The sequence below is a fragment of the Magnolia sinica genome, chromosome 4 (genome assembly GCF_029962835.1).
Source record: "Magnolia sinica isolate HGM2019 chromosome 4, MsV1, whole genome shotgun sequence".
In the NCBI taxonomy this organism is placed as follows: Eukaryota; Viridiplantae; Streptophyta; class Magnoliopsida; order Magnoliales; family Magnoliaceae; genus Magnolia; species Magnolia sinica.
In genome coordinates, this window is record NC_080576.1 from 102,700,128 (window position 1) to 102,720,887 (window position 20,760).

The 20,760-nt window shown below is 38.5% G+C and overlaps 1 protein-coding gene across 2 annotated transcripts in view; it reads right to left on the reverse strand.

Moving 5' to 3' along the window:
* The window catches only part of LOC131243566 (E3 UFM1-protein ligase 1 homolog), a 57,344-nt gene extending 37,264 nt beyond the window's left edge, over positions 1–20,080 (reverse strand). For both annotated transcript variants that reach the window (XR_009170125.1, XM_058243022.1), the window contains exons 1-9: positions 19,787–20,080; positions 16,511–16,822; positions 15,368–15,634; positions 15,221–15,268; positions 13,180–13,245; positions 12,491–12,594; positions 5,583–5,676; positions 5,449–5,505; positions 318–768 (exon numbers count right to left, since the gene is read on the reverse strand). Coding sequence is in view for 1 of the 2 variants with exons in the window: in XM_058243022.1 (XP_058099005.1) it covers positions 318–768; positions 5,449–5,505; positions 5,583–5,676; positions 12,491–12,594; positions 13,180–13,245; positions 15,221–15,268; positions 15,368–15,634; positions 16,511–16,822; positions 19,787–19,960 (1,573 nt within the window). In the remaining variant the exon portion in view is untranslated. The remainder of the gene's footprint in view (positions 1–317; positions 769–5,448; positions 5,506–5,582; positions 5,677–12,490; positions 12,595–13,179; positions 13,246–15,220; positions 15,269–15,367; positions 15,635–16,510; positions 16,823–19,786) is intronic.
* Between the last annotated feature and the right edge of the window lie 680 nt (positions 20,081–20,760).

The following is a 20,760-nucleotide window of genomic DNA, read 5'->3' on the forward strand; positions in this document are numbered from 1 at the left end:
AGAATCAGGCTGTTCATCAGGAAGCTCACCATGACCATAACCTGGCCCAAAAATCAGGCTGGTCTGCTCATAAGGTTCGCCTCACACATATTTTAAATGTAGATTGTCGATCCATTTGTTCTAGCCATCCAAATTATCATAATATGTGACCCAGTAAATGAGTGAGACAGACCAACTTTTGGCCAGGGAGTGTTCGCCATGGGGCACACCTGATGAACTGCTTACTCCTGCACACATGCGCATGCCAGCACATATTCTGCAAAGAGGATTCAAAATCCTATAAACAAAATATCATTAGCAGGGGTCATATGACAAACCTCCTAATCCTTCAAAATCTGGAAACAGCTGTGAAATCTTCTGCATTATCCACTCTTCAGAAATAATGTTTAGTTTTTCCTCCTTCATCTTATCTGAATCTTTCTTAGCGCTAGATTTTGCATCAGCTACTTGTAACGAACTTGCATCCTTGTTTTTCCTCTGGTTTTTCTTAGATTTGGTAGGAAGATATTCTAGAATGTCAGAAGTATTTTCAACTGCCCCTGCCTTTGAAGATCCCGTGGCTTTTCCTCTTTTCTTCTTTTGTCCCTTCTCTATAACATGTTTACTACCAGAATCATCATCGATAGTCTCGTTTCGCTCAGGCAAGTGACTAGTATCTTGTCCACCTTTATGTTCATTGACAGAATGAGAACTGTCTGATAGCCCATGAGCAGAAGGCCTTGCTTGATTAAAGGTCTCCGTTTCTTTGTCAATTTGATCAAACACATTCTAGCCAACAAAGAAAGCAAAAAAGATCATGCATCAGATTCTCAAATATAAGCAAACAAAGACTCTTCAACCTTTACACAATACTAAGTCACTACGTAACGCTGCATAATCCATGAGAAGTTGCCTGAAGATTTGAAGCTTGGAACTATACATGTTAGCATATTATGCAACACAAGTTAACAAGCCAAGATCATGAAGAAAGAGATTACCCATAAACGGATTCTATAAAATAAATCTCATAAGGAAGACAATTCAAGATTTAAATTGTTAAATGGAGATGTGCCCGAAAAATAAAAATAAAAAGGGAGAAATATGAAATTAGAAAACAGAAGTTGCCATGTCACAGAAAGTATGAAAACATTCAGAAGAACAGTATTAAATGTATTGTAATAATGTTCATACATCTCAGTAATGAAATATGACAAGCTAGAACAAAACCAGAACATCCAAATGTCTGTATCAGTCTATTGAATATATACTATATGTATATTCCTTAATACCTATGCCTTTGGAATCCTAAACAAAATCAGAAAATTTACACTTACTTCTTACCCCACAGAAGGGATACCCTTAACCAGAGTTATCAATTTGGACTGATTTGAGCTAGAAGCACACCTCAAATATACCAGTAAGCCCAGAATATCATAATAAATCTCAACAAATCGATATCATTCAACCAATCATATTGATAGTGCGCAGCTAACATTATGGATGATGATTGATGACATCAGTTATATGGTTCTATTGTTTAAAATACTATGTCATAATGATTCGTAAAGTCTCAAGCTGCTATTGGAACTCCCAACTCAAGTATCCAGCGAGTCAACGACGAATTCATAGATCACATGCCATAAGAACATTCTGGGAAAAAAGCATGCCTCTATTCTCTATTCACCTACCACTATTAGTTCGTCCCGGTATCAGTCAAATGTTTCAATTTCTAATAATACCTTAGATAAAAAAGAAAAGAAAAAATGAAATGTCTACTAATAACTAAGACACCCTTACTTCCTACAAAGGGCTGTCAATTGGCTGGGCTTGCCTGTCAGGCTTTCAGGCTTGGCCCACTTCTGACCGGGCTTCAGCTGAAATATTAGGCTGGAGGGCTGGACGCGGGCCTAAAATTTAAGCCCGTTTATTAATCAGAATAGGCTTGGGATGCATCTCAGCATGGCCTGAACCAAATTAGACCTGGCCCATTTAAGGTTTCAAGGGCATTTTTTTTCAATATCATGCATGATAGAGCATGCCAAACAAACAGCCTAGATATTGCACGAAAGGAGGAGGTTGGGTTCAGGCTTCGGCCAGACTCGGACCCAGGCTATGAATTCATCACGGGCTGGACTTAAGCCTGATTATTTTGTCTCATTATAGGCCCAAGCCGGACTGGGGCCTGGGTTTTACTTTTCAGGCCGAGCTTGGACAGACCTTGGCCCGGCCCAAACCTAGCCCATTAACAGCCCTACCAACAAGGCTAAACAACTATTCAGGTTTTGCATGAAAAAGGAAGTGTTTGAGCTAAAACAAGATGGAGGACAACATGGCAATACTTATTCAACTAAGAGCAACCACATGATCAAATAATTGTAATTTCCAGTAGAAATTAAATAAGCAGTAACAAGAATCAGATGAAACATGCATCTCATTTAAAATATCAGTGTCGTTGAAGGTTGTGTCCAGTTAGCATTCCAGGGAATAGTATTAGTAGGGTTGACTGGGCTGTCAACGGAAAAGGTTTGAGTCGGGTCTTGGGTACCCATAGCTGGACCCACCTAAGGGAGTTGGGATTGGTTTATGGTCTGGGTACCCATATTTAAGGTCCCAGAACCAATTTGACCAGGTCCAGGTACCAGGTGTCTTCAGAACTTGACTTTGGATTGGATCAGTTCATCTACACAGTTGGACCCACCTGACGCATGGATTGGATCTCACATACGTGTGCTTTTTTGACACATGGGTGGTGTAGATGGGCTCCCTTGTACACATGTATGACAGTATGGGCTTAGCAAACTGCCAAATGCTAGAATAATGCATGTTTGTGTGTGTATTATACTACCCTAGGTGCATGACTGAACCATTTTTAACCAGTCCAAAGATAATGAACCCAAACCTGACCAAATTTTTAAACAGGTCTACAATTGGAACTAGATCCGTTAAATCAGGTCCGGTACTTTGGGTACCCATGGATTTGGGTTCCTGTTATCAAATCGGGTCAGGTACCTCAGGTACCCATGGATCCGGCTACCCATTGACAGCCTTAACAGTAGATTACCAATAGGAAGGGATGTTAGAATGAAAGAAACAATCCAAAGTATTTGATCAAAAATATAAACCTCCAAACAGACTTTCTGCACTGAAATGCCCCTCTGCCCCTAAGGTAGGGGCTACGATTTTGAGAAGGAAATGTATTACAAAGATGATTATTGCAGACACAAATGCAGCTTATATTGCTTGATAGTGGCACATGCATATATGCATGAACATGTACAAGTATTAAAAAGGTAAAAATGTTACATGATGCATCCAGGCCAGTCTTCACTCATGTGTACCACCAGAGGTCCAAAATGGATCCCAATTGACATGTGTGTGCAGTTAAACACTTTATAGTGGACCCAGTTGGACTGTGGGACCCACAGGACCAACAGGGTTCTATTTGCTGCAATATATAGATGTCTGAAGTATTTATGGCAATAAACCAGCTGGCTTATTTATGTGATTTATTCAACCATAGGTTTTGGAGATCTTACAGCTGTGTATAGAGTCACATAATTGGAGGTTTGCAATCTCTTGGTATTTATGTCTCTAACATTCAGTTGTTTGCGGGGATTTGGTTCTTATGGCTAGAAAGAAATAATCGGTGCTTCAAGAATCAGGATGGGCGGGTTTTGGAAGTGTTTAATAGAGCTAAATCAAATGTAATGGAATGGGCAATTGTGTCTAAGGCAGTTGAAAAGTTCCCTAATAGTTGGCTTGAGTAGTAATTATGCTTTTGGTTTGTGTATATTTGTAAATTTTGGCTTTGGCCTTTTGTTAATAAAATTTTCCTATGTTAAAAACAAAAAAAAAAAAAAACAAAAACATTCAGCTGCTCTTGCTTTATTTAAAGAGTCGCTTTTATGGCTACTTTATTGGATTATTCTTCGAATACAGAGACAACTAAGGTGAATATTTAGAATTTTCTTGGACTATCTATAACCGATATAAAGGCAATCAGCCCCAACAGCATGACAAGTATTTGGTGTGTGCAGTGTTCAAAATATCGGTATCGCGTTACGTATCACACACTTGGGATACGGATACGATTCGGTTATCGCATGGGATATATCAGTTGCATCACACAATGTATCGTTGTTGGAAACACTGGCAAATTGGTCGAACTTTTCAATGAAAAATCGGTGATTGTTAAAAAAGACATCAATGCACATATATAAATCAAAACATTACAAAAAAAAAAAAAAAAAAACAAGTGCACATAATAGGTTTTCTTTATATGGGGTCCTAATCTATGCGATGTCTAACTGAATTGATGCAAGTATATTTTAAGTTTATTCATATAATTTATAAATGTAAGAAGACATGTGGAAACACAAGTAATACATTCAAAAGCAAAAGAAGAATAACTACATCAGGTTACATACATGTTTGATATTATGTTTGGACACAAATATTGCAACAGATTTGCGAGAAATTGGAAAATTTTGATTTTTTTTCCAATTTTCCGCAACTCAACCCATCTCCTCCAAATCTCAAAATTGAAACTCCCAATCCATGATTTTTCATGCAAAACATGAAAAACATGGATTTGTAATAATTTGACACTGATTTAACATGATTTAAAGAAGAAGAAGAAAAAAAGGATCAAAAATCGAAAATGCTCACTGGATTGAACATGTGGGATATATCCCACACTTGTGCGTTTCATATCGCACAGGTGGGATACAAGATATACCGTGGGATATATCGGCCGATATTGTCAATACTTAAAACATTGGGTGTATGTGCGTGTGTGCACAAAATGAAGAAGCCCTAATCAAATCCAAATCAAGTACAATTTGGACTAGGGTCTGTAACATTAAAAATGAAAAAGAAAAACAATAAAAAGGTGTTTACCCCTTCTTTCAATATTTCACAAAATGGTACACTTCATTTCGATTCATCAAATCCTACTCAAATTTTATGTTTTGATCCTCAAAATAGGCCTTGATCTTGTTTAAAATTAGCTTCTAAGCTTTCTCCATGGTTGAAATGAAGAAGTGTGGAAATGAGGGGAAATTTTGAGAGATAAATGAGAAAAAAATGAAAATAAAGATTTTCATAATAGGCCCCTTAATAGTCGTATCGGCTTGTAAACGGGTGTATTAGGCCCGTAACGATGACGACATGGCACATTTTTTTCAAAACGGACTGATTCACTCCCATTTCACATAAAGGAGGTGACTGTTATCTGCCAATACATGTCATTTTTCCATACCATGCTGTTGGGTGTCCATGGACAGTCTCTTATTTGACCTCTTTGATCAATCATTTGGCATGGTTAGAGGATTTGAATTGCAAAACTGGTACATATACATCAATTTAGCTCCCTTTCAATCTTGCCACATCAGTACACTCCATAAAAAAGCAAAAACAAAACACTCAGTGAGAAGCATTTCATGTGGCTAACAGAATCCCGATCCTCACCTTGATAAAGGTATTACTTAAAATGCATGATTCCCCCAAGATGGTCGCTTTCATGGACTGAAAAGCAACATGTAAAGAATCAATAAAGATAGACAAAGTGGCAACACTTAAGAACAACATTGTAGAAAACTCACCTTCATTGCCCTCTGAACAGATGGACAAAGTGATAGAAGCTTAGAAGCATCTTGACCTCCATACACCGCTGGTAAAACTGAAAGGCAATCAATCCTGCAATGACCCTGGTTATTATATCAGAAAAGAAAGCATTTCCTGTACTCTATTGACGTAAAAATATAATGAGTGCACAGAAAGTAATTACCACAGCAGCAATTCTATTATGCCCAGTCCAATGATCAGGACATAATGTCTAACATGACTTAAAGTAAATACTGAATACAAACATTAAATTTATGAAGGAGAGATTCAGCAGAATATAAACAGGTCTTGTAAGGGATTTCCAAAAGCAAACCCAAAAACATGATTAAGTTACAGCAAGTATATGGTGAGAATGTAAATCCCCAATCTGCATCAAAAGGCTAGATATATTGATTTTGGAGGGAATTGACCGCAGTTGAGGGGGAATAGTCCAAAAAATGCTTCTTACACATGACAGTCACATTAACTTGTCTTTATTGCCCGAGTCATGAACTAAGCTCCTTGTAGGTCATATGGTTCATGAATAAACAGATGGTGCTCCATGAACAACATCAATTGATTAAGCTAGAAATTTATCAACAACTGTTCTTAGATTAAACTTGTATGAGCACTAACTTCAAGGGCATTCTTTTATTCTTTCATTTAATACCAGTCTAAGGGTAATTGTCTTTTACCCTTTCTTGAAATTATATATAATCAGAACATCTCATAATAAGAGAACTCCCCCTGTTCTCTCACCTCACAACTCTTTTAAATGGTAGCAAAGTACTAGGGTCTGGCACTGCAGTTTGCTATTGTGAGAACTTCAGAGATCTCCATCCTTTGAATCAAGTTGACATAGATTGAAGAAGATCTTTAAAGGGTTTGGTGGTGCATGATACTTCCACTCCTTCAAATCCCCATTTCCTTCATTCTGTACCCCTTGCCCATTTCTTTCATCATCCCCATGCCTCCCATCTTATTCCTCCGCTTTCCATTCAACATTATTCAGTGTTGTTTGTGGTGCATGATACTTCCTCTCCTTCAACTCCCCATTTCTGTCATTCTGTATCCCTTGCCCATCTCTTTCATCATCCCCATGCCTCCTATCTTATTCCTCCACTTTCCATTCAATATTATTCCTGTTCCTGTGCGCAGCAGTATTTTTATTTTTTTTGAAAGCAACGGGGGAAATATATTAAAAGGGAAAAAACATACACAGAGGCCTGCTGAGATAGCAGCCAAAGGGAAAATTAAAGACCTAAAAAAAACAAGATCAAAGTCTTTTAGACACAAAACATGCAACACCCATTCGACGATCAATTTTTTGGCATAGGATTCATTGGCATTTTTCATTGAAATCCAATACATACATAATCTCCTGCTCCTCTCTTGCTTATCTCACATTTCCTCTCCTCTTGCTTGACACTCTAGTAGTATCACTTTCTCTTCTCTTCTTCTGTTCTTCTCTTATTTCTTAGTTTCTATTCCTTTTCCTTTCTTCAGTTCCTCCGGTGCTATTTTTTCTACATGGCCTACCACCACTATCCTGCTTTCTACTTAATTCCAACAATGCTTTTTCTTTGGACCCTTTCAACCAGAAGATCGTCTCTTAAAAAATGAAGAGAGCTGATCTATATTACCTAGCAGCAGGGACATGTACGGGGTTAAGCTTCAGATCCACTCTCGAGCCCCAAATCTTAGGGTACTGGAACAGGGTAATTTTTTAACATTTTACTCAGTGTTTCAAATAGCGCTCGTAGCGTACACTACATAGCGTAGCGTAGCCATAGCGCTAGGTAGCGTAGATAAATAGCATAAATCCCCTGTAGCGTATGGTACATGGGTCATAGCATATGCTATAGCTATGTAGCGTGTAGCGTTTGTAGAGTATGATACAATGTTCTTTTTTAAAAAAAAAATCTTGAAGAGTGATGAGAACATTTATTTTTATTTATTTTAGTTTTGTTTGTTAAAAATGGTGCAAAATTCATATTATAAAAAATAATAATAAATAAATAAAATAAAATAACTTAAAATGTAAAGTTAAAACCAAACCTTTCTTTGTTTACTTTCACCCAAAATGGAGGTGATCTTCTGTTAAAGTTGGTGTGAAACTCACACACTTAAAAACCCTTCAAAACTAAACTTAAAAGAAGAGTTTTGAAAGAGGGTTTTCAAAAACCCCTCTTTGTTAGATGAAATCTATATTGTACTTAATATTCTTAACCTGTGGGATTTTTATTTCTTTTCATACTTGTGAGTTGTGACTTGTGGTTTCAATTAGACATTATGAATTAAAGTGGTTTGATTCAAAATAAATTAAAGTGGTTTGCTTAGGAAGTTGCTGATGTGATAATTATTTGATTTGGTTAATAACTTTATGTGTGGATTAGCTTTTGATAAATGATAATAAATAACTTGTTTGAATATTGCTAATATTAGGAAAAAATGAATCATCTTTTAGCCATTTTTATATTGTTTGCTTTTTTTCTTACTATTTATCGTATTTTTCCTATATTTAAATTTTAAAAAATAGAAGTATCGTGTAGCTTACGCTACACGCTACAAAGGGTCGAACGCTACGCAACACACTACCACTATTTAAAACACTAATTTTACTATTCTTTATTACTAAAGTAACTTTTAAATAGTTTAATCATTTTAAGAATATTTTTATAATTGTTGATTACTAATTTAATATAATATATGATACTTAGAGCCATATCCTACACAAACCCCACACCCATACTCATGTCATGTCAAACTTGATGCATGGATTCCAAAGGATATGAAGGTAGACCTGGAAATCCTAGGAAATAATTACCTTCATGGATCTCATTATATCAAACACCTCTTACGAGAAGTACACCTTTCGAGTTCCTTTTTTTTTTTTTGAACATTAGTATGCCTTTGGAGTTCTACGTGGATAAAAACCATATCTCCTCATCCCAATGGCAAGCAAAATGTTCCAATAGGCATAAAAAAAATTAAAATTAAAATTAAAATTAATTAAATAATAATAATAATAATAATAATAATAATAATAAAGTGATGATTTGCTCATGGAGGCCAAAGCCTTAAAGAATACAATTTACAAAAGATAAGCCGGGGGGGGGGGAACACTCCTACAGCTTCAAAAAACATTTTCTCATTCCATTACATACATTTTCACCCTTTTGTATACCTCCCCTACTGGCCTTTTTAGTTCCTAAAGCATCTAATGTTCCTTTCTTCCCTTAGTGACCAAATTCCAGCCAGCATGGATACTTACTATTATCGTCTAAACTTAGATGAGCTTGCGGCTACACCTGTAGGTACTTAGATACCTGCACCAGTAAATAGGTAAAGGACCACGGGGGCGCCGGTGTTGGCCGGGGACCCTCCGATGCCTAAGTTAGGTGGGTACGTTTATCACAGGAATAGGACCTGACTCGGGAATTTTTTGTGTGCACCTTCCTCCCAAGATAGGGGGTGTATCTATAGGATGCTTAAGCGGTTTGCGTATCTTAGTGAGATCTGTCAGATACGCTAAAAGGTCCGAATTTTAGTGGGGATCTACTCCCGAGAATATCTCTGATCTCGCCTCGATCGACGTAATCTTCGACTAGGATATCGTCGGTTCTATCCTTGCTCAGTACGATACGAGATTTTTTCAGGATATCCCTCGTCCGAGGTCAAGATCGATCTGATCAGCTCGGCCGATAAGTTCTATTACCAAGCTCTGAATTCGAGCAGCAATTCAACTTGTAGTAGGTCGGTTTGGTTTCCCCAATAACACTTGCCCCCTTACTTCTGAGCTCAGCATATGTGAGCTCGGGAAGTAAGAGCATGAATTGATTTGCAAGTGCGGGAGTTGGAATTTCAAACCGTAAGTAGCCCGATCTTTTCCTTTTCCCGAATTTGTCATCTAATGATATGGGCGGAACCAAAAAGGGTGACGCTTGTTGCGAAAATCAAAAAAGATATAATGGTCGTTTCATTGTATGAGGGGACATACACTGAGTGGCGAGCGCCATTTCGTCTTCCGAGCGGACACTTATCACCTAACCATTTAATGCTTTGCCCGAGCAAACCATGTGTCACCACGTGGTTGAGCTCATTGATCGAGGCATCTCCTCGTGTTCTTATGGATGTTGCCAGCATTAAAGGCATTACCACTTGGATGCTTATAAATAGAGGCTTTCCCCTCATTGTGCACTCACCGAGTCTAGCGAAGTCCGAGCTCTGCCGACCTGCCTACCTGTTGATCCTCCTTCTTCCCTTGTCATGTGGATCTTCCTCTCATCTACTTGCAGTTGACTGGAGACCTATATTTCCGAGACGTCTTGCTTAGGTCATTTCTCCTTTTTTTATATCATTGCCTTGCGAGGAGAGACTCACCTGCCAAGTTTATCAAGTCGTTCTCGACCTCGGACGAGAGATATCCGGAAAAAATCTTGCATCGTACCGAGCAAGGATAGACCCAATGAGATCCTTGCCAAAGATCACCTCGACTGAGGCGGGATAGGAGATTCTCAGGAGCAGATCCCCACTCAAATTTAGACCCTTCAGTGTATTTGACAGATCCCATTGAGAAACTCAAACCGCTTAAGCATCATATAAATACTCCCCCTATCTTAGGAGGAAGGTATGCACAAAAAAATTCTCGACTCGGGTCATATTCCTATGATAAACCTACCCACCTAACTTAGGCATCGAAGGGTCCCCGGCCAACACCGGTACCCCCGTGGTACTTTATCTTTTTACTGGTGCAGGTATCCGAATGCCTACAGGTGTAGCCACAAGCTCATCTAGGTTTAGACGACAACACTTACAATCCTGCCTTCTCTTGCTTCCTTATTCCTCCACTATGTCGAGACTAAAAAAATTCTTCAATGAAGCCTGGGATTACCCAAAAGACTCCAAAAGCTTCGAACAAGCTATCCTAAAGCTAATTTGCATACGAGCAACGAATAAAAAGATGATATGCCAACTCTTCATTTTCATGCACAACAAACATACATTCAGCAACACCATCCTTCTCTTTTGAAGATTATCTATGGTTAGCACCTTTTTCCTTCCACTAGTCATGCCAACGCTATCAGTTTGAGGGGAGCCTTGTAATGCCACATAAAAGTTGTCCCGAACTTTTGACTATCCAATGAAGCCCCCACAATGAATGAGTAGAAGGATTTAACCAAAAATTTACCCGATTTTGATTCACTCCAAAGGATATGAAGGTGGAATTGGACATCCTAGGAAATAATTACCTTCATGGATCTCATTATATCAAACACCTCTTATGAGAAGTACGCATTTAGAGTTCTATGTTGATAAAAACTATATCCCCTCCCAATTGCAAGCAGAATGTTCCAAAAGGCACAATTGGCACGCAAACAATCAATTTATCATGTCATGTTGACCTCACGCTAGTGGCTACTTGAAAGCCTATACTCATGATGTTGGATTGAACTAATCCATCGCCATAGAGTTCATGGGTGAAAACTTAACTTGTTTGGGTCTTGGAGGATTCATGTTGGCAACCCCAATTAGATGGGATAAGATTTAGATGATGATGATTGACAGGGTGAACTACTAGGTTTTGGATATGAGAAGTCTATCCTAGTCATGATGGGCATATTTGCCCATTTGACATGTCAGAAGGAGCCAATGGTTGGGATCCATCGCTATTCATGCGAAGGATCAAATAGAGAGTCCATTTTATGGAAATTTTGAGAGACCCAAAGTAGTAGTCAAAATTTACTAATAGCGTTGAGATAAAGCATCTAACACGGGTCTTTGAGTTGAATAATGGGGCTGACTTAGTTAGAGCAGAGGTTGATCAACAATATGACTTTCCTAACTTAGCAAAGTTGTTCATTACATGATATTTATGCTTACAAAAATTCAATTTCTGAGTTCATGAGAGAGGGGAGCTAAATGACCACTGCATTTCTTATCGGTTCTCCACTACGGTCTTTGAGATACCACATAAGCACCCCAAACAAGGGTTGAAATAATGGCAATTTCAAAGATGGATATGGAGTTTCCATTCTCGTTTCCTCCTAAAGCTGAAAAACTTGTTTTGCTAGAATATATTGCAATAGTTGGTCCATATCTCTTCAGCTCAATATATGACAGAAAAGAAAAAATTGATCAGTAATATATGAACAGAAAGGTTGATGTAGTTGAAGGTTCTTTTTTTTACTAAACAAATACAACATAACATCTTCATTTGCTTGTATCCAACAAAACCTTCTTCTTAGTATCATTCAAGCTGGGAAAGGCCCAGTGTGAGAGAGACACAGTATATGGTATACCTGCGTTGTACCATATACTACCCCATACCATACTAGGTAATATACCACGTCCCTCTCTCGTGCCAGTTCTTATATGAATATCCCTTGTCTTTTGCACCAATGGCATGTTTCATAGATCAAGCCCACAGGATGTAATTTTTCCTAGGATTTCTGTGTAACAACAAAGGGATATTCTGATCCCAACTAATATCTCCAGAGGGATGATCTGAAACTCCAGAAGATGGCCCTTCAACCTGACAATCAATAATCATCTGCCATCTCAAATAGTATGAGATGATGGATGAAGACATAAGAGAAATTTTCAAACATTATTACTTAGGTTCATAAAAACTTGCTTAAGAATGAACTTCCATCACCACAAAACTTCATTGAAGATTTCTATGAACAACTCAAAGGCATGAATAAGAAGAGAAACAAGCTGCTTTGGACTACATGTGCCACAATGTCAACTCAAAAGCATTTGAAGAACAACGCTTTTTGTTCATTTTTCTTTTTTTGGAATGGCGAATAAAGATAATCATACTGCAATCAGATCAAAAGACCAAAAGAAACCAAACTAATATTATCCAAGAAAGAAAACCAAGATGATGATGGATGCTCCTTACCAGCTACCTTGTTCAATAGCATCCTCGACAGCAGAATCCAACATCTCAATCATTGAAGGATGCACAAAAACAGAATCTAGTGGTATGCCTTCAGGATATCTGGACTAAATTGGATCACATAAAGCAATGAAGACAAACCCTTACATGTAATTCAAAAGGTACTACAAAATACATATTAGATCCCTTCAAACAAAGAACCTTGATTAGATATTGAAATGGTATAACAATAAAAAAGAATGTGTGTGTGTGTGTGTGTGTGTGTGTGTGTGTGTGTGAGAGAGAGAGAGAGAGAGAAGGTAATAACTAGTTGGACCACAGGTTATGGTGCCAGGGGATAACTTCTAACTTATTAAGTGCATGGGACATCCAATCTGTTCAATAGATTGGCCCTGCCATGAGGAACACTTATTGCAAAAATCAGCCCTATCCACTCTTCAAGTGGACCACACTTGTATTTTTCTATTTACCAATAGCTATGCACTTTTCTATGGTGTGGCTCACTTGATGAGTGGATAGGGCTGATTTTTGCACTAGGTGATCCTCATGGTGAGGTCAACCTATTAGGAGGATTGGATGTCACGAGCACTTAACAGATTGGAAGTTATCCACTGGGTGGACCGTAAACTGTGATCCAACTGGTTGAACTTGAGACCCTCTATGTGTGTCTGTGTATGTCTGTGTAATTTTACCTGCAAATACTGCTTAGGCTGGGAGATTGCAAGCTTGTGAAGAACATCATAGCTTATAAAAGAATTCTGTGTTGCAAAAGAAATTGAAATAGTAAATTAGAGAGAATAAAAAAAATTAAAAAGGTAATCAAAACATTGAAAAATGTGTCAAGAGTATAAGATGCAAACAGTTCTTCATCAGAAGAAAGACCGCTTTCATTGAATCAATTTTCTTAGGTGATACAGGACATGAAAATTAGATATGATGTGTAAGATTTCAGGCTTTAGATCATAATAATTTAAAAACAATCGCAATAATTCCACATCCCACATAAAGTCAAGCATTCAACAAGGGAAATCTACGAGGGTCCAGGCCTATACATGTTAGGGCTGAATCAATTAAAAATTATAGACCAAACAATGTTCAAAGGATAGTAGATTCATCCACACGTGCAAAGGATTTTTTCCCAATCCAAAGGATTCTCACGTTTCAATTCGGGAAAACCTAGGGTTTCAAAAGTGGAATAAAACTTGAGGATTTGAGATGATCTAGGGTTAGAGTTATGGAAACAAGGCGAAAGATGAGTGAAATAGAGACGAGAGGGAACCTGAGATCAACCCGCACGTGTGGACAGCAAACCGGCCTAACGCACGTGCGTGGATGGCGACCCGCACGTGTGTGGGGCCCATGAATCTAGAATTGGCCAGCTAGGGCCTGGTTGGCCAAGGATGGGCCACCTTCTCTCCAAATTTCAGGCCAAACGGATGATCGGTTTGAACACGATACTCCGCCAAAGTTTCAGTCCTCTTGCAGGGCCAGATTCTAGAAATCAGTTGTAGGGGAAAGATTAGCTGCAACGTGGGTGGATTTGATGAGGGGATGGTTGTACGAGATGAGGAATATGGAGGGTAGGAGATGGGGGCGATTTGGGATGGGTGTGGCTTCAGTAGTTAGCCCTTCGAAGAAGGGAGGGTTTCGCACCCAATTAGGTTTCCGCAACTCAGAAAATTAGAGAAGCAGGAAAACGCAGAATTTTATTAATCATCTTCAATGAAAAAACCCTACAAGGGGTTGCTTATTTATAAGAAAAACCTATACCCCAAAAGCCGCGCCATGTGCATATATTATTACTTAAAGACAAAGTAATCAAAAATAACAACTAATCAATGCAATCTAAACCGTTCATGATGTTCCTAATAATAGTAATAATCAAGACTCAAAGTCCTAGGTCACCTAAGGTAGTGAGCCACGATCATGAGATCCAATGATGGGATCCACATGATGATCGGATCCACCCCAAGGAACCAAAACGCAGTCCTCTAACTAGGAGGCCCTCCATGGATGTCGTCATCGATCCAAATCGAAGGTGGGACCCTCCTTGCGTACGTGCGTAAGGGGAGCGTGCGTGTGCCTGAGATGTCCCCATCATTAGGACATCCAATATCACTATCAACAAAAAATATTACGAGATTTTGAAATAGAGAAGCCAATATCAATGTCAACAACTAGTTTCCATCATTTTCTTTCGGTTGCTATAAAACATGAAGATGAAGATGAAGAATTCTAGGACCCTGAGCCTCAGCAAACACACAATTATCTAATACTCCCAGTTATGTACATGTGAAGCTATGGTTCAGTGATCTAGAGCGCTAATATGATGAGCCTCACAGTGCATGGGGGGTCCACATTGGAAGATCCCAACCCTGTGACTAGTGACAACACAGAGATGGTTGAGGGGAAAAAAAAAAAGCCAAAGAGCTGTCCACTTTCAGCATAAAAAAAAGCTGAAGTTGAAGGGTTAGAATCTTCCACAATAAGAGATTTTCAGGACATCTCCCATAAATGGCAGGGCTTGTTCGATCAATGTCAACATCAAACCATGGGCCCCACTTGTATGGAATCGGGAGCAACAGCAGATTGTATGTTTGCTGAGGTCAGGACCCTATAATACCTCCAGGGTGGATATTTATATAGTGATCAACTATTGCTGAAGACAAACAAACTATTGTTATTATCCAATTGATCAACAATTATGAATACATGGAAGCATGGACCTCAAACCTGTGAGAAGAAAGAATCTACACTTTCCTTTTGAGCATAGGCAAACACCTGCACCACACACACAAGAAAGAAATGACGATCATAAAAGGAATTACATCAAAGTGATTAGATAATTAAATATGACGGTATATAATAACAGCATCATACAGTTGGTGTCCAGTGAACTCCAGCACGAACTGATCCAAGGATCTCCCCCTCTTTCACTAGCCCATTAAATAGAGACTGAAAGAAGGAACCTTCAACAGACACACCATTGGCTCCATCCATTTCAAGCAACAACTGCTGCAAAGAGCTCCAAACTGTCAATAAATTTGTCGGAACTGTGATGCCCCTAGCAGCTCCACGAACCATGGCGGTAATTCGTTCAACATATGCTGGAGTATATAACTGTCCACCTTCCATTCTCCCTTTCACCTAGATGGTATGGAATTTGAAGTTTGTAAGCATTAGGAAAGGGATAAAAACTACTGTAAATGGAAAGAATGAAGTAATAAATTAGAAAATATGGAATAACTTGACAAAAAATGATGTAGAACAAAATTTAAATACTGTGAACGAGGTGTTTTTGTCTTCACACATACTATGCTAGAATCCTAGCTTTCTACATTAATATGTATAGGGTTATTTGATGAGGACATCACTTCATGCATCGGTCCTGCATCATTACTGCTATATGATTAATTAATGCAATTGATATATACCAAAATCTTGAACCAGGTCTAACATCAGAAACTGCAAGAGAATACAATATACTTTGCTTACCAAACAAACATAAACAAAAGGAGGACCTCCATGATGTTCAGGGATGCACGAGGGGTGGGATCTGTGACACCTCCACTGGACCATGTGGCAACTGATCTATATTCCAGACCAACCATCTTATTGCATCCACCATGGATGGACCATGTGGCAATTGATCTACATTCCAGACCATCTTATTGCACCCACCATGGATGGGCCATGTGGCAAAAGTACATCGACCAGATGATCCAAGCCATCCATTCAATGGACTTTTGCAATTGGTCATACACAGTTGCCCATATTGTTCCAAACCATTATGTCACTAATCAGATAGCAAATGTAATTTTTGCCATGCGGCCCATCTATGGTTGGGTCTAACAGATGGACAGTCCGTATGAACATCCATAAAGCATGTGGCACAAACACCATATAATTCCTCAAAACAAAGGCATTGTGAGTTAATAGCAGCAGCAGCACTGCCAAAATGCAATATAAATTTTCATAATTCATGAATATTCCAAGAATCTCTATGAACAACAAATGACTTACAAGAGTTCCAAGGCGGGGCTCTAAAACAGCCGATATTAATTCCGAGCTGACATGCAACTGAGCAGCAAGCTCCGCCAATGCAATCTGACTACACTCCTGAAGCCTCTCATTTATCTCTTCTGCTATGGTATCCCAATAAGACTGGGATATTATTTCCCCCTGTATTAGCATCAGCCCTACATTGTCTGCCACTATATGTTTAGCTTGCTTTTCAACATGGTACAAATCCACCCCAATAATATCTGCAAGATCAATTAGAGAAACACGCCCTGACTTTGTAATCTCTGCCTCTATTTCCAGTCTCAGCTGATCCTGTTGTACCATTCCAATATGCTAACATCATTATGAGCATCAAGTCATCAACTGCGTTGTTAATTCATTGTAATACTATAGATATACATTAGAAAACTTTTGCATTTTTATGTAGCATTCACAATACAAAATCGAATATGATAGAAGAGGAAAAAGGATCAGTTTCCTATCACTACTCAGCTATAACAATGGTTTTATAAAACATTCCTCTAAAGGATGCTACAACAGTAATGTCGCCAAAACTTAAGGTTCTGTAAAACTAACGGGATTTTTATATAATGGCTGTTTTTCTTGAAAACAACTCCCATGTTTCTAACGGAATGTCCTTGTGGAATACAGTAGCTATCAAAAGCCATTACTCATATCACCAACTTCCTGTGGATGCAGAGCATCAAAGGATGTGATAGGCGAACTAGTTTCTGAATGCATATTTGGAGAAATCATAGGTCACACATATTCACATGTAAAAATATACGTAGAAAATGTATCATAATTCAATCCAATTCCCTAAAAACCAAAAGGACTGAGATCAAAGAACCCTGGGAAAGGACAAACTGGAGAAAAACAACAGCAACAAAATAAATAAATTAAAAATTAAAAATTAAAAAAAAATAAAAAAATTAACTTCCACTTCATACAAAACCTGAAATCTGCCTATTAAATAAATGAGGCCTTATACAATACTTGGCCTTAGATACCGGCACTTATGTTTGGACCAGTGTTCTTTACAGGATAAGCCTATCATTGATCTGGTAGGCCCCACCCGGATGGCAGTGGACTAATTGAACAAACAATCCTAGCCAGATCACTTGACTTTTCACCGGTGCATAGGACCATTGGCTGTACTATGTACTTATATTTCACCAATCTGTTTGGAGGCTAACAATTGGATGGTTAGGTTTTCAATGAGGCATCTTTTGCAGAATCACGGTCAAATTTCTTGGATTGGATCATCAAAAGGTGGGCCACACCCATATTGATCAGGCTTGAACTAAACCACCTGTACTTCAGGCCTAATGTTATCTCATTGAGAAAAAAATAATAATAATAAGAAATATATGATGCTTGACACAACTAAACAGCATTGAGCCTTTTACATTCAACCAGAAACCATCTAACCCTAAACGGTGGCTTTTATTTCCTTATCAAATGTGAACCATATCTGCAGGCCACCAACCGACCAGTAAAGATCGTCCATAATGAGGCCCACTTGCACAATTGCTGATAGTAATCACCAATCAGCCATACGGCGGTGAATTCATTCCTAGGCCTTGTACACACCACCCATCACACTGGACAAGCCATTTTGCTCAGTTGAGCACAACGCCAACTGAGCAGTAAAGATTGTCCATAATGAGGCCCACTTGGGATCCTTGACTCTATTTAGCTGTTGGGGTCCAGAGCTGGTTCTGTTGTTATACTCTAGGTTCTCTTTCTTTTGTTCTTTTCTTGTGTTTTTCTCTTGTTTCTATGCTTTGGCTAGGGCCTAATAAATCCTCACCTTTCAAAAATAATAATAATACATAAATAAGTAAATCTACAAGAAAAGGGATGCATATTGAAATGAATAGAAGAAAATTTCTGTAAGTGATATCAAGAAATAGATAAGAAATGAAAAATAAATAGAATGAACTATACTGCCACAATAAGATAAGTGAAAATTCCGCATTGCACTGAACAAGGCACTGGCATAACCACTCAAGATCAAAATCATTCATCAGGTTGCCCCCGCAATGGATAGACCACTACCCCAATCGCATGGACTGGACCATAGTTAGCTAAAAATAAAAAATTAACACATATAAGTGATTAACCATTTAAAATTCCATATATTTCAAAGGACCGGCAAAACCTCTTCTTCTTTTTTCTTTTTTGGCAAATCGAATTGAAAACGATTTTTTTCTTAAACGTACTTTATTGAAAAATAGATTTAAGGGTGATTTAAAAAACAGAAATTGATTATCACCGTCCAGTGATAGATTTGAGTAGAAGGTGAAAATTTTTGTGTGGACGGATCATGCATACACGGTTTACTTGAAAATGAAGGATTTGAGAGAGGCAAAGAAAGATATTAACTGATCTTCTTCTTCTTCTTCTTTTTTGAAAGATGATATTAACTGAGTGTTTGATTACCTATGTATATTATTCCTCCTCTTTTTTCCTTTTTTCTTTTTTTTTCTTTTTTTATGATGACATGGTGTCCCCGCCCTTTTTTAAAGCGAGACTATTCCCTGCGGGACACGCAATCACCCACAAACCACGTGCATTGGGTGAAGCACCGGGAGGGGAATCGAACTCGCATCTGTGGGGAGCAAACCCACAACACTAGCCATTCACCCAAACCCCGGGTGGGTTTATTAGGAGTTTCATATTATTCCTCATGGATATAGAAATCTATCCATCTTATTAGGAGTTTCATATTTTAAGCTGATTTATATAGGATATCTCCAAACATTTATGTGCATATGTAACCATTTTTCCACTCCGCTTTTTTATATCGACACCATATTAAACCCGAACGTTTCCTTTGCTGATTTTTTGGCATTTCCGTTTCTTTGACAGAATTTTTTAGCCTCTTTTTAACGACTGAAACAGTATTAAACGTGATCATTTCCCTTACCCTTCTTTTTTCTTTTTTTTTCTTTTTTTCCTTTTTCTTTTTTTCTTTTTATGGCCATATGGCATTTTGCTAACTTTGGAACAAACCGCATGGACTGGACAACCCCCATTCAGCACCAACATCCACCGACACTCTTCCTGATCAGGAGATTAGCATTTGCCAGATCGGCAATATTTTGCCGCTACGTCTGATCCAAGCCAGGATGCACCCATTGAACAATCCAGATAGTAATAGATACGGCCCAATTCGGTGAAGCCAACGACTGATAATGGAACAGTGCATTTCACATAAAAACAGTAACGAAAAGAAAACCGAATTGAGAGAGGGAAAGAGAGAGGGAGTACTGGTGTGATGTATTCTTTGCCGGAGACGGTATGAAGGAGTTCGAAATCGATTATCTGGAGCTCTTGAAGCTTGTTTACCAATTCCACTACGTTTCTTTCAGATAATCGGATGCTCGATTTCGCCTGCTGAGCGGATTCGAACTGCCTCTGCAATTCCAGCAACTCCGCGTCCATTTTCCCTTTTCTCCTCGCTCCTGTCCTAGATTTTTTTTTTTTCTTTTTAAATTTCGCTTCTAAGGAATAGCGTTTGGCTCTGCGTTTCCTTACTCCGATGACGAGTTCGACGAGGCGTTTTTTCAGGGGGTAGGGGGGTTAGGGACGCGGTTTGGCTAGTGACCCCAACATCAGCCATCTACTGATGTCAAAGCTCTGCGGGACCCACCATGATGTATATATTTCATCCACGCCGTCCATCCATATTTTCAACTCATTTCAAGACATTATGCCAAAAATAAGGAAGATCCAATTCTTAGGTGGACTACACCACATGAAACTTTAGGGATTGAATGCTTACCGTTGAAAACTTTTTTGGTGCCACCAGTTTTGGATCGAGCTTAACATTTGTGTGTACGTGTGACCTTATAAACAGGTTAGATGCAAAATAAACATTACAACGGGCCCCAGGAAGTTTTTAACGGTGGAAGTTCAATCAACACTATATTCGAGTAGTGTGGTCACCTAAGATTTGGATCTCCAAAAATTGAGCTGCAATGGATGGACGGGGTGGATTAAAGTTCAATCCGAATTAATAAATGGATCAGGTTTCGTCTACTCAAAATAACCTGATCCGGCAAGGGCCGAATCTTTAATAAATGGATAACGTCCAGGCATTTTTTGTACCCTTCCTTTGTCTTAGGGTTCATAAAGCAGGTTGTCAACGTCTAAACTATGAATGTTGTTGAAATTATATGGGTAAATCATTATTATCCATTTAGAAATATTTACAAAGGTTAATTATATGGATTAGGTCACAC